Source organism: Fragaria vesca, linkage group LG6 (assembly GCF_000184155.1).
Source record: "Fragaria vesca subsp. vesca linkage group LG6, FraVesHawaii_1.0, whole genome shotgun sequence".
NCBI lineage: Eukaryota > Viridiplantae > Streptophyta > Magnoliopsida > Rosales > Rosaceae > Fragaria > Fragaria vesca.
Window position 1 is genome coordinate 10,296,450 of NC_020496.1, and position 12,178 is coordinate 10,308,627.

Below are 12,178 nucleotides of genomic sequence, written 5' to 3' on the forward strand. Positions count from 1 at the left end.
TTCTTTCACATTTCGTGTTGGTAAGCAAGCGATGAGCTTAGAGAGGTCGGGTGCTGCACCACCGCCTCCCCAAGCGGTGGTCGGAAAGCAATACGGACTGACAAAGCCAATTTCGATAGCCGGGCCAACAGAATCTGATATTCAGAGAACTTTGGAGTTGGAGAAGGTTTGTGCCGGCAATTTGTTCTTTGGGAAGGTCGTTTTTTATTTTATTTTATTCTTTATGTTTCTGGGTTTATTGGTTTTTGAAGTTCTTGGTTGAAGCTAGGCTTTATGAAAGCAAGGAGGAAGCTGCCAAGAGAGAGGAGGTTCTTCACCGAATTGAGCAGGTAATTATCAAATGATTAAGACTGGTTCTAGTATTAGAGGTTTTACTGTGCCTAATATATAGTAGACTGGTTTAGGATAGACTTGATGTCTTGATCAAGAGCTTTAATCAGTAAATATTACCGTGTGCTTACATTTCAATTTTATACAGAAGCCAATAGTTGTAAATGCAATTCTCTGTAGTTTGCATGCTAACAGTGTTTGGTTTATAGTGCATGCCTTTTATCTTCGCTGAACTTACATATTGGTTAATATTTTTGAATTTGACTGCACTTTGTGGATTAGGGGCCTTTCCTGTATATTATTCCATTTCAATCAGTAGAAGGATCCTGGTTTCTTTAATAATTGTTTTGCAGTTAGTTTTTATAGTTACAGTCTTTGAGAAATATAATTCTGGTTTTTCTGGTAACTGTTGGACTAGGAATTTGACTATCCAATTGGAAAGGAAGAATACGATCTACTTTTTTGGGACTAACTGGCTTATTGAACATGACCTAGGCTCTGATCTTCTAGTAACAAAACAATAAATTTGTAAGCCAAAACACGTATAATATGTAGTCTATGTAGTCAAAAAGTAAAAGTTGCATTATACCAAAAAAGAAGAAGTAAAAGTTGCAGATGTAGAACAAAGTCTGAGTATGCTCTTTTAGATAGAATATGGAAAGACCATTGCGTTTCAAAAAGTACTAAAAGCTAGCTTCTGATACTTGAATGTTGGTAGAATGGAACCTGCAACCATTTTGGTCATGCTTGTGACCTTGTGTCAATGAGATGCGTGTCCTAGAGCTTGTTTAGGTGCATTTTTTTTAGCACTGGGCTTGAACCTGTGTCTGCCATACACATTATGTTTTTGTTTTAGAACTAGAATTATATTTATTTATTTGTGATTCTTGGTATATTTAGAGGGCTTTTGATTACGGCATCATTAACAAATAACAATCCAATTCTTTTATCTACTTTGCTGATTTCTTGTTGTATTTTTATTTTCTATTCTAGATTGTTAAGGATTGGGTTAACCAACTTACTCGGTTGAGAGGATACATGGATCAATTGGTTGAGGATGCTAATGCTCTTATTTTTACATTTGGTCCCTATAGGCTCGGGGTAAGTTTGCTTGCTCTTGTTTTCTGTATGGTTTTCTCTTTTATCTAGGCATACGGCATAGACATACATTTGTTTTTTTGGTAGGTACATGGTCCTGGGGCTGGAATGGACACACTTTGTATTGGGCCATCTTATGTCAACCGTGAGGTAAATACTAATGCAGGCAGTTTCTTTTATAGTTAAAATCTTGCAATTGTTCACCATGTATCTAACTCAATACTCTTTCTTATCTCAACAAGGAAGACTTCTTCTTTTTATTGTACAACATTCTGGCTGAAATGGAAGAAGTGACTGAACTGCAACCAGTTCCAGATGCTCATGTTCCTGTAATGAAGTTTAAGTTTGATGGATTATCAATCGACCTATGTTATGCAAGTGTTTCTCTGTTGGTTGTGCCAGAAGTAAGTTCTGTGCTCTTTCCTTTAACTGCAACTATAATAAGGATAAAAAAAAATTAGTAAACTGCATAATTGAGCGCATAATAGATGTTATAACAATCTTCTTCAATACTATGTTTGCGGTTTGGGCTTGGGATCTCATCTGTCGAGCATTCAGTTATCCTTTTTCTAAATGAGCATGGTTTGCTAAGGCAGACTAAAGTAAAAAATGAAGAGAGGGAAGAAATAATGAAAAAAAAAAAAACAGGAAGGGTTCAAATTTTCTATCTGCAGAAGTATGATGAAGCACATCCATGTGGGGTTATGGGTGAGGATGAGGTTAGCCTCGTCCCAGTTCCGTCTGTGTTCTAAGAGTAATAGTTAGGTCTGGATTCTGAATTTCTATCCAGTAATTTCTGTCTTGATTTCATCTCTCTTATATATTCTTTAAATTTCCATCCAGAATTCTTCTTGTCGCAGTTCCCCGTCTCCCTTTCACTGATCACCTGAAAACGTGCATCTGCATTCAAGTTTTCTCTTTATCCTTCCTAGCAAGTTGGAATTTGCTTTAGGAGATGTTAAAGGCATTGCTGAGTCTATCAATATATATTTTTTTTGGTAATCAAGTTCATCACTATTGTTGGTTTGCATGTTCTTATGTATCTGTGTGCTCTGATTTTCTTTTCATGTATGTCTATGACCATCATTTTGCTTAATTTATTTGAGAGTTATATTTTATGGTAATGAACAGGACCTGGACATTTCTGATGTATCTCTGTTGTACAACATCGATGAGCCTACTGTTCGAAGTCTTAATGGCTGCCGGGATGCTGATAAAATTCTTAAGCTTGTTCCAAATGTTGAGGTTGACAAACTCCTGTTATATGTTTAGTTTCTTTTCCATTTTATGCTTTAATTTACTATGCTAAATGACCTATATGGCTATATTTGTTCCTAGCATTTCTGTACAACACTCCAATGCTTGAGATTTTGGGCGAAAAGACTTGGTGTTTATTCCAGTGTGAGTACCTTCTCAATCACAATCTCACCCCAGAACTCTTCATTTTAGTAGTTTGTAGACTGACTTTAATATTTGTTGAACTGATTTATATTTAGGCTATTGGATTTCTTAGTGGTGTCAACTGCGCTCTTCTCGTTGCCCGTATTTGTGAACTTTATCCGAATGCAGTTCCAAGCTTGCTGGTTTCTCGATTTTTTAGAATCTACACACAGTGGCAATGGCCAAATCCAGTCTTATTATGTTCTATAGGAGAGGATGAACATGGTTTTAATGTTTGGGACCCACGCAGAAATCCTGGTGACCAGACTCATCATATGCCAATTATAACTCCTGCATACCATTGTAAGAACTCTAGCTACAATGTCTCTAAAAGTACCCTTCGTGTCATGAGGGAGCAGTTTCAGCATGGGAACAAGATATGTGAGGTGTGTACTTGTTCCGTCTTCCCCTCCTTTCATAGATGTGATTGACCTTTGTAATCGACTAATGGTCACTTTTCTTTTTTCATTTGCTAAAACCAGGAAATAGAACTAAATAAAGCTAGCTGGTCTGCTCTCGTTGAACCATATTTGTTCTTTGAAAGCTATAAGAACTGTCTCCAGGTTGACATAGTTGCAGTTGATGTCGATGATCTTCGTGCTTGGAAAGGCTGGGTGAATTCTCGATTGAGGAAACTTACTCTAATGGTAGTAACAACAACTATTCTTCAGTAGTTTGATTTCTTTTTTCTGAAAAGGAAAAAAAAAAAAAAAACAAGAAAACTATATATTATTAGGATGCATTTGAGAAGAAAACAATCTCTCCTGTACGTGTCTGTCTACATTTGCAGATTGAGCGGGATACTATGGAGATGTTACAGTGCCACCCATATCCTCAAGAGTATATTGATACAATCAAACAGTGTGCACATAGCGCATTCTTTATGGGTTTGCAGAGGAAGCAGGGTAAAGAGGTGCAGGATCGGCAGTTCGATATACGAGGGACTGTTGATGAGTTCAGGCATTCCATTGGTATGTACAATTTTTGGAAACCTGGGATGTACATTTTTGTTTCACATGTTCGTAGAAGGCAATTACCTCCCTACCTGTTTCGTGATCATGTTTGTAAACAATCTAGACAGTCTAGAGTTTTGGCACAACAACATGCTCATGGAGTTAGTGGAACGAGTTCCGGTGAGAGAGACCTGAAGAGGGAGAATGATCTTGGTGGGGGTTTGCCAGAGAAACCAGTAGCCATTGTCACTCACAAAGAAGGAAGTGCATCTCCTGACATTTTGGATAAATGTTTAACTGTGGAGGTAGTTAATTTAGATAAAAGAAAGTTGTCTGCAGAACTAAAGCCTGGGGATGCCTCAGATTCCAGTGCTATTAAAGATGTTTCTAGCATCAGTAGTGTTTTAGAAAAAATTGTTATATGACAGAAGAAGATTTTGGGGCTGCATATCCTAGTCAAATATTTTATCATAACTTCCACTTTGTGAAGACAATTTAGTTAAATTTTTTCTTCTCAAGACGTCTCAAAACTTCAAAAAGAAGAGCATAAGTAGCTGAACCAGGAAGATTATGACACCAACCTTGGGCGTGAGAGGAATGATCAGTTTTGGCTAAGGCATCCGCTTGACATGTCTTCATGTTTGAAATTTAAGGAATGTAACTAACCGTTTAATGTCATGAACTAGAGTGTTTTTTTATATTATTATTATTATTTTTTTTTGGAAGCCATATGGGGTATCAATCCATTAGGGCTTGTTTGGTTCGCGAAAAAGAAAGTATTTGTCTTTTCCACGGAAAAGAAAAGTTAAGAGAAATGAAATTTTCTGAAAACTTTCAGTTTCGATATTTGGTAAGGAAAAATCATCCAGAATGTTATTTATTAATGCAATTTTCCTCCATATTTTCCCTTCTTTCAAGAAAGTATTTACTTTTTATTTTTATTATTATTTTTTTTTATCAAGGGACGTCAAGCCTTATATTTCATGAAAATGTAGGAGAACAACATGAACATGTTCCACCCTCACGGGCCACGCGTACAAGATAATAAAAACCATAGAATGTAACCGCAAATATTCAAAGAACCAAGTAACATGTTAGGAAAACCTAACTTATTCCATAAGCCGGAACCACCTTACGCAAAAGGGGTCTGCCGAAACCACCTTACATAGAAGGGGTCTCCTCGAACAAAAACGCAGTAACCAATACCTCCACAGGTGAGTCACTCACCTGATCAAACATAGGATATGAAAGTTCATTTCTCGATGTTTATTTTTCCGACTCGGGGGACGACCTACTCGTCTCTTTTTTAATGATGAAATCACAATCACTTCATTGACATTCTTCAAAGATAATTCACCCTAAAACGCAATGGACAAGTTTTCAATCACGGTAGGTGACTTACCTCGCTTACTATAAGTAATCAAGGGAGTGTGTACAACTTTCCTCTTTACTCCAGTAATTGAAGGATCCTCGATCAATGTAGCAGCCAAGGGAACAAAAGGGGAAAACCTTGTCCATCAGTGAAATGCTAGTAGAGATAACGAGAAGGGGTGATGAGAAAAGTAGGGCTGGGCGCGGGCCGAGACAGGCAGTAATTTTGGAGGGACCAGGCCCGGACCGGTGACTGTTACATCGGGCCAGTTTTTGCACGAAAAATTGTTGGGACCGGCAAAAGCCCAGACCGGCGAAAGCCCGATCGGTTCTGCAGGTTTTTCGAGCCTGGACTCATTCTGCAAATTTGTAAAAGGATTCGTCTCAGTTGGGGCGGTGAACAACAAGCCAGGCAAAAAGGAGTCCCTGTTAGTTGACAAAGTTTTTTTCATCTACAAGATATGAACCTATTTCTAATTTTCAATTACCGCCATATCCATATCAATCACCACCAAATCTGATCTCACCGTCGACCAACACCGACTGCACTTTCACCGCCTACCAACAACTCAGCTCGAGCTCAAGATCTATAATTGGGTAATTTAAGGTTTCAGAAGCTGATAAATAACAAAATTATCTAAAGAAGAAAAAAAAAAATACAAAGATCTAGGTTGTTGATGATGGGTGAGGTGCAATTGCAGTGAGGTGGATCCCGACCCTCTTTCTCTATTAGGTTAGCGATCTAGTCTAGAGAGAGAGAAGAGAAGAGAGAAAGAACTTGTATTATGTTCTTCCAAAGAGCAGCAGCTATATGATCAATGCATCTCTCTAATCTCTATCTGTATTAATGTTTTGGAGTGTGTTTCATTTTCCATGCCTGGAAAATTTTATGTTTCTGAGAAGTTTTGAACTATTTCTAGTGCAGTGCAGTGATCCACCGGCCCGATCGGTTAGGGTTGGTTTACTGGTCTTTTTTTCCGACTACAGGCTTTATGCCCAGCCTTAGAGAAAAGTACGTGTAGTCTTTTCTTCCTAATAATATTGGAAAATTTCATCTTGAACTAGAGTCTTGTTTCTCCAAGGATTGTAATTGAACCAATTAAACAGTGGATGAGTATTTGGAACTCTCCCTTAACTTTAATATATGATAAATGATAAAGTATGAAGCCAAGCAGCATGTAAACCTAGCTACACGTTGTAATTAATTCGTTATAAATTAAATTTTTTATTGATAAAAAAAAAACTAAAGTTTTTATTTGAGAGAAAGACTAGAAGCTTTTATTTATAAGAGATCATACATGTTAAATAACAAAGTTACTGATATTGGTAGGGGTATTTTCATACCAGCGTATATCTAAGGAAGAAAACAAGGCCTCTTTGGCTAACTTGTGAGCCAAAATATTAGCCTCACGATAAACATGAACAAACCTTGAACCTAGACATATAGAAAGCAAGGATTGAGTGTTTGCTATAAGAGTACCATAACATGAGAGATCAAAAACACCACTTTGAACATCCTTCACCACTTTGAGACAGTCGCTTTCGAAAAGCACCGAACTCATTTGGTGTTGCATTGCAAACTGGCATGCCAGCCGAGCTGCTAAAGCCTCAACCAAGAGAGGACTACGTACAAAGTCCACTCTAACACAACAGCCACCTACCAGACAACCCAACGAGTCTTTGACGGCAACTCCGAGTCCACCACAGTGCAAGACCGAATTATATGTTGCATCAACATTTGCTTTAACCCATCTAGTTGAGGGAGGTGACCATTGAGCGGATCTCAGTCTCGGTTGCTTTTGAGGCCGAAGATTTGCAGCAACAAAGAGTCATTGTTGAATGCCAATACTAAGTCTCACCTGACCAACTTGTTGATTCCTCCAAAGTCAGCAATTCCTTTCCTTCCAGACTGACCAAATGCCCCAAAGAAGTTTCTCAAACAACTCCTTAGAAATTTTAGAGTGGCACAGCTCCAACCAATCAATGCAAGAAATATTTGGCTCAACAGCAAAACACTCATCCAAATCAGAACAATGCAAGGCTTCTCTCACATATTGACAATCACGCACCGCATGCTCCACTGTCTCTAAAGCCAAACTGCACAAATAGCATAGTTCATCTATGTAGACATGCTTACTTCTAAGTTGACTCACAGTTGGGAGGATAGAGCTACAAGCTTTCCAAGCATGAATTTTAACTTTACCTGGAACATTAGAATGTCAAATGTGATGCCAAATACGTTCAACATGTGAGGAAGTAGAAGAAGGTGAATTCAACCATTCTATAGCTTGCCAATAAGTTGATTTGGTGGTGAAGACACCCTTCGCATCATGATGCAAAACCAGACGATCCGTTATCCCCCTCAAACTAATCGGGATAAAGAGAATGAGTTCAACATCATTGACATCAAATAGAGTATTCACCAAGTTTCTATTCCAAGAATAATCTGTAATCAATTCACTAACCAACAATAGAGGTGTGTTAGCACGATATAAATGTTTGAAAGAGAAGGGCCTTGGAATTCAAGGATCTTCCCAAATGCGAACCCTACTACCATCTCCAACTTGCCATCTCATACCACGGGCCAACACTGTCCTTGCCTCTGCAATACCTTTCCAACAAGTAGAACCACCAGTAGAACTTGCTGTCCAAAAGGATGACGAAGAGAAGTACCTAGCTCGGAATAATCGTGCTACCAAAGAATCTGGAAACTGTAATATACGCCAACCCTGTTTTGCAAGCATAGCTATATTATGTGCATAAAGATCCTGAAATCCTATGCCTCCTTTCTCTTTAGGTCTACACAACTTTTCCCACGAAAGCCAATGAATCTTCCGATCCTCTTGCTTACTACCCCACCAAAACTTAGCACATTTTTGGTGTAGGGCAGCACAAAAACTCTTTGGTAAAGCGTGAGCTAACACTCAGATCAGGATATCCTTACTAGCTCCACTAAGAAATTTGCCTTGCCACCCTTCAAGTTTCTTGTTCAACCGCTCTTTAATAAATGCAAACGTCTTCGTTTTATTTCTACCAACAAATGTAGGGAGACTCAGATATTTCTCATATTTATCAACAATACATACACCCAAATCTGCTGCAATAGAGGATTGTAGAGAAGCCCATGTGCCTTTGCTAAAAACAATACTACTCTCACTGAAGTTAACTAATTGACTGGAAGCTTTTTCGATCATAATCCACAAGAACTGATTTATATGACCTCACTCCACATGATTAGCTGTGAAACCCCGAACTTAAAAAAAAAAATTTGGATTGCTGCTTTGTCTTATTTGAAATCCTGATTCACCTACTTGCTAACTTATGTCTAACACATGACTACATGCAGCCAATCACAAATGAAAGTCTGGAAACTTCAATAAGACTTGTGGATTGCAAATAGCTGCTCACTCAACAGCTTAAACTTGAGCATCAAGTTTAAAAACAACTGCTGGCACTTGAAGTCTTGAAGATAAACTTCAAGTGTTTTTATAATAAGAGGTGACAACAAATTAATAGTCAGATAGATAAGAATCTAACTAAGATAGGCTAGGGAAGCTACATGTGGCAAGCATAATGATTACTTTTCATAGTATAAATAGAGGTATTCACTTGAGGAAATAAAAAAAAGAAGAGTTCAGAAACATAGAGAAAAGTTAGAAGAAGAAAGAAACTAATGGAGGTCTAAAGCAAAGTACTAGTGTCTAGTAGTGAAATTTCAGTTGGTAAAACATGTTTAGGGTAGGGGAAGTTATGGGGAATCTCTTTGTTTTATAAACTTATAATCTTGCTTTTGAGTTGTATATGTTGCTATTAAAAATGGTTATTATGCTTGGTTATTATGTTTAGCTTTTCGTTATATTATTATCTGATCTTATGTTATCATCATATTGTTATATGATCTTAATATAAGGAATGAATGAAGTTTGGGGTTGAGGCTATCACTTGAAAAGGACCAGCTATGTCAGCCTTTTGTATACAAATAAAGAGAGAAACCCTCTCAATTTTAAATTGATAAAATGATCTCTATTATGGCAAGAAGACACTGGTGACCAATGATAGTACAAGAGTACCAAATTTGAAAACTTAACTTATATATATGTGTATACACTATTTGTTTATTGAAATCACATGAGATTTGCTCTACTGAGTTTTTGGCTCACCCTTTTATGAATTTGTGCAGATGTTACTCTTTGAGGGATAAAAATTTAATACCTAGAAAGGATGAAGTCTTGGAGGAGTAAACTATGGCTTGCTGTTTTTAAATTTCTATTTGTGTAATAAGGCTTAGTCTATAAGTTTTCTTTCCTGTTTGTTATAAGAACAATGTTTATGAAATAAAGTTTACTCATTCATTAAGTTACCTCTGATTCAAAGGTTTTCATATAACTTTTACTTGTTCAAGGTTCTTTTATCCTTGACAAGTTGAGGTTATTCACGTCCTTACTCGGAAAAGAACCATATTTTTTTAAAATTTCTGAGTTGGGGTGTGAGATTAGCCAAACCAAACAAGAGACTGTCATCAACAAATAAAAGGTGATGGATCACTGGAGCTGAATCACAAACACTAATATCTTTTAACAAGCCTTGAGATGCTTTCTGATCAAATAGAGTAGTAAAAACTTCCGCTCCAAGGAGGAATAGATATGGAGATAGCAGATCACCTTGCCTAAGACCCCGAGTTGGAGTGAGATGTCCTTTAATCTGCCCATTGATCAGAAAAGAATACTTAACGATACTCACACATTACATAATGATGCACACTCAAGCTTCAGTAAATCCCAACTGCAACAGAATTGCTTCTAGAAACTTCCATTCCATCCTATCGCACGCCTTACTCATGTCAAGCTTCAGAGACATAACAGACTCAAAACCACCACCAGTATGAATAAAGTGGGAAATCTCGTTAGCAACGAGAGTGTTATCAGTAATCAATCGACCAGGTGGAGAAATCAGGCTAGGAAGAATAACTTTTAGACGATTGGTCACCGCCTTGGAGCAAATCTTATATAACACATTGCAAAGAGCAATTGGTTTAAGATCAAAAACTTGGGTACGGTTGTCAACTTTTGGAATCAAGCTGATGTGAGTATAATTGACAACACTTACCAAGTTACCAGTATGCAGGAATCCTTGAACCTCTTCCACTACCATTGATCCGACTATCTCCCAATAATGTTGGAAGAAGAGAGGTGGCATACCATCCGGCCCAGGGGCTTTTGTAGGATACATCTGGAATAGTGTCTTGAATCTAGAAAAAAACTAAAGTTAAGAGCATCTCTAGCAAAGTTGCTAAACTTGAATTTTAGCCAAATTTATGCATTTTTGTAGCAAAACTCAACTCTAGCAGAATACTTATACAAAAGTTAAGTTTAACTATTGCTAGGATAGATTGATAAATTTAGTAATTGGGTCATGAATTGTTAAAGCAAAAGCTTTATTTATTTATTTTTTTCCATTTTGTCCACTTGTTAATTCATGATTGGTCAAAACTTATTAGTTAACTCCAAATAACAATTTACTGCTGGAGCACAATTTATTTATTTTTTTATTTTTAAAAAAGGGACGTCACTCCATTGATAAATTGAAAGTAAGAGTACAACATAAAACATGATCCGCCCTCTTGGGCACGAAACAATTGAACCATGTCAAAATGACTCAGAAAACTTAGAGCTAAAACCTAAGCAACCTAACTGATTTTTATGTCATAAACCATAGACGAGGTCGACACAAACACCTATCTTGGTAGCAAAAAAGCCAAGTACTAAGACACAACGAGGAAGGGATATCAACCCATCATTATTGACCATTACTGGGACCACCCTACACAGAGGGGGGCAACCCCAGAACATCAAAACCCTAGTTAAAGCCGAAGCCCAATAACTATGAAAAATGCTCTAGACCCGCAAACAGCCCTAGATTAGGCTAAATTAAAAAATAAAATAAAGAAGCAAAAAAATGAGCCCAATCTTTAAGAAGTTCGATCAGTGGGTCTAGCCCATCTATTGCGGCCTAAACTGTTGCCTCGCCATCGCCGATCTTTTACCACCGCTGTTGCCGGATCGGCAGTAAGGGATTGGCGCCCTGCAACCACGTCAATCGACATTTCCACCACCGCCGATCAACACCCCTCCCTACAAGTAACCAGATCCGAAAACAGAAAACCTTCATCTTTAGCCCTACAAACAACGCTCGATCGAACTGATCTGACCCAGCCCGCCTGACTCCGGACGCCACTGCTCTCTAATCCGTCCTTAAGAACCCTAGGCTACCACCTCCGACCGCCTCCGACTCGACCACAACTTCCACACATAATAGACATGAGAAACAAACCAGCCGATCTTCAACTCTAGATCAAGAACTCGTTTTGTCAAACCCGTTCGGCCAAACCAGGGTGCACCGACGATGCAAGAGGCCGTCGCCGGCGACGAGGTGTAGCCGGACAAGCACATGAAACTGAGTAGGGCTTCTCTCGCTCTCTAGGGTTTTAGAGAGAGAGAGAGAGAGCGGAGTTTGGAAAGATCATACAAGAGATTAAAGATGAAATCGAAAAACTCTCCGATACTAGAGCACAATTGTTATTTCAATTGTTAAATTTTCTAACTATTGTTAAATTTAGCAACAAAAGAACTTACACTACTGGATATGCTAATATATGTATTTTTTAAGAATCGATACACGTCGTGTACGGAAGATGTTCCACCTTTTAAGTTGCTAAAAAATTTCTTTTAAATAACTTCAGTCATACTCAACACAAACGATGCTCTTGGTTTGCTTAGAGCAACTCCAACAGCTTCCCTATTTTCTTGATTTCCTCAATTTTGGAAAATATTAAGCTTTTTTTAGGTCCAACAGTTTCTCATCTCATTTTCTAAAATTGGGATGGAGAAGAAAAAGAAGCCTTCATTCCCCAAATTTGTAACAAAACATTCATTCCCCAAAATTAAATTATTCACGTGCTCCAACGAGAAACATACATCAATAGAATA

The 12,178-nt window shown here is 37.9% G+C and overlaps 1 protein-coding gene across 1 annotated transcript; it reads left to right on the forward strand.

Annotated features, from left to right (window-relative positions):
* LOC101302088 (poly(A) polymerase-like) lies at positions 1-4,283 on the forward strand. Its single transcript, XM_004302803.1, has 10 exons — positions 1-166; positions 252-329; positions 1,324-1,431; positions 1,516-1,578; positions 1,671-1,832; positions 2,560-2,673; positions 2,767-2,829; positions 2,925-3,254; positions 3,351-3,515; positions 3,659-4,283. The coding sequence occupies exons 1-10, from the start codon at positions 32-34 to the stop codon at positions 4,244-4,246; spliced, it is 1,806 nt and encodes a 601-aa protein (XP_004302851.1). The 5' UTR covers positions 1-31; the 3' UTR covers positions 4,247-4,283.
* The last annotated feature ends 7,895 nt before the right edge of the window (positions 4,284-12,178 follow it).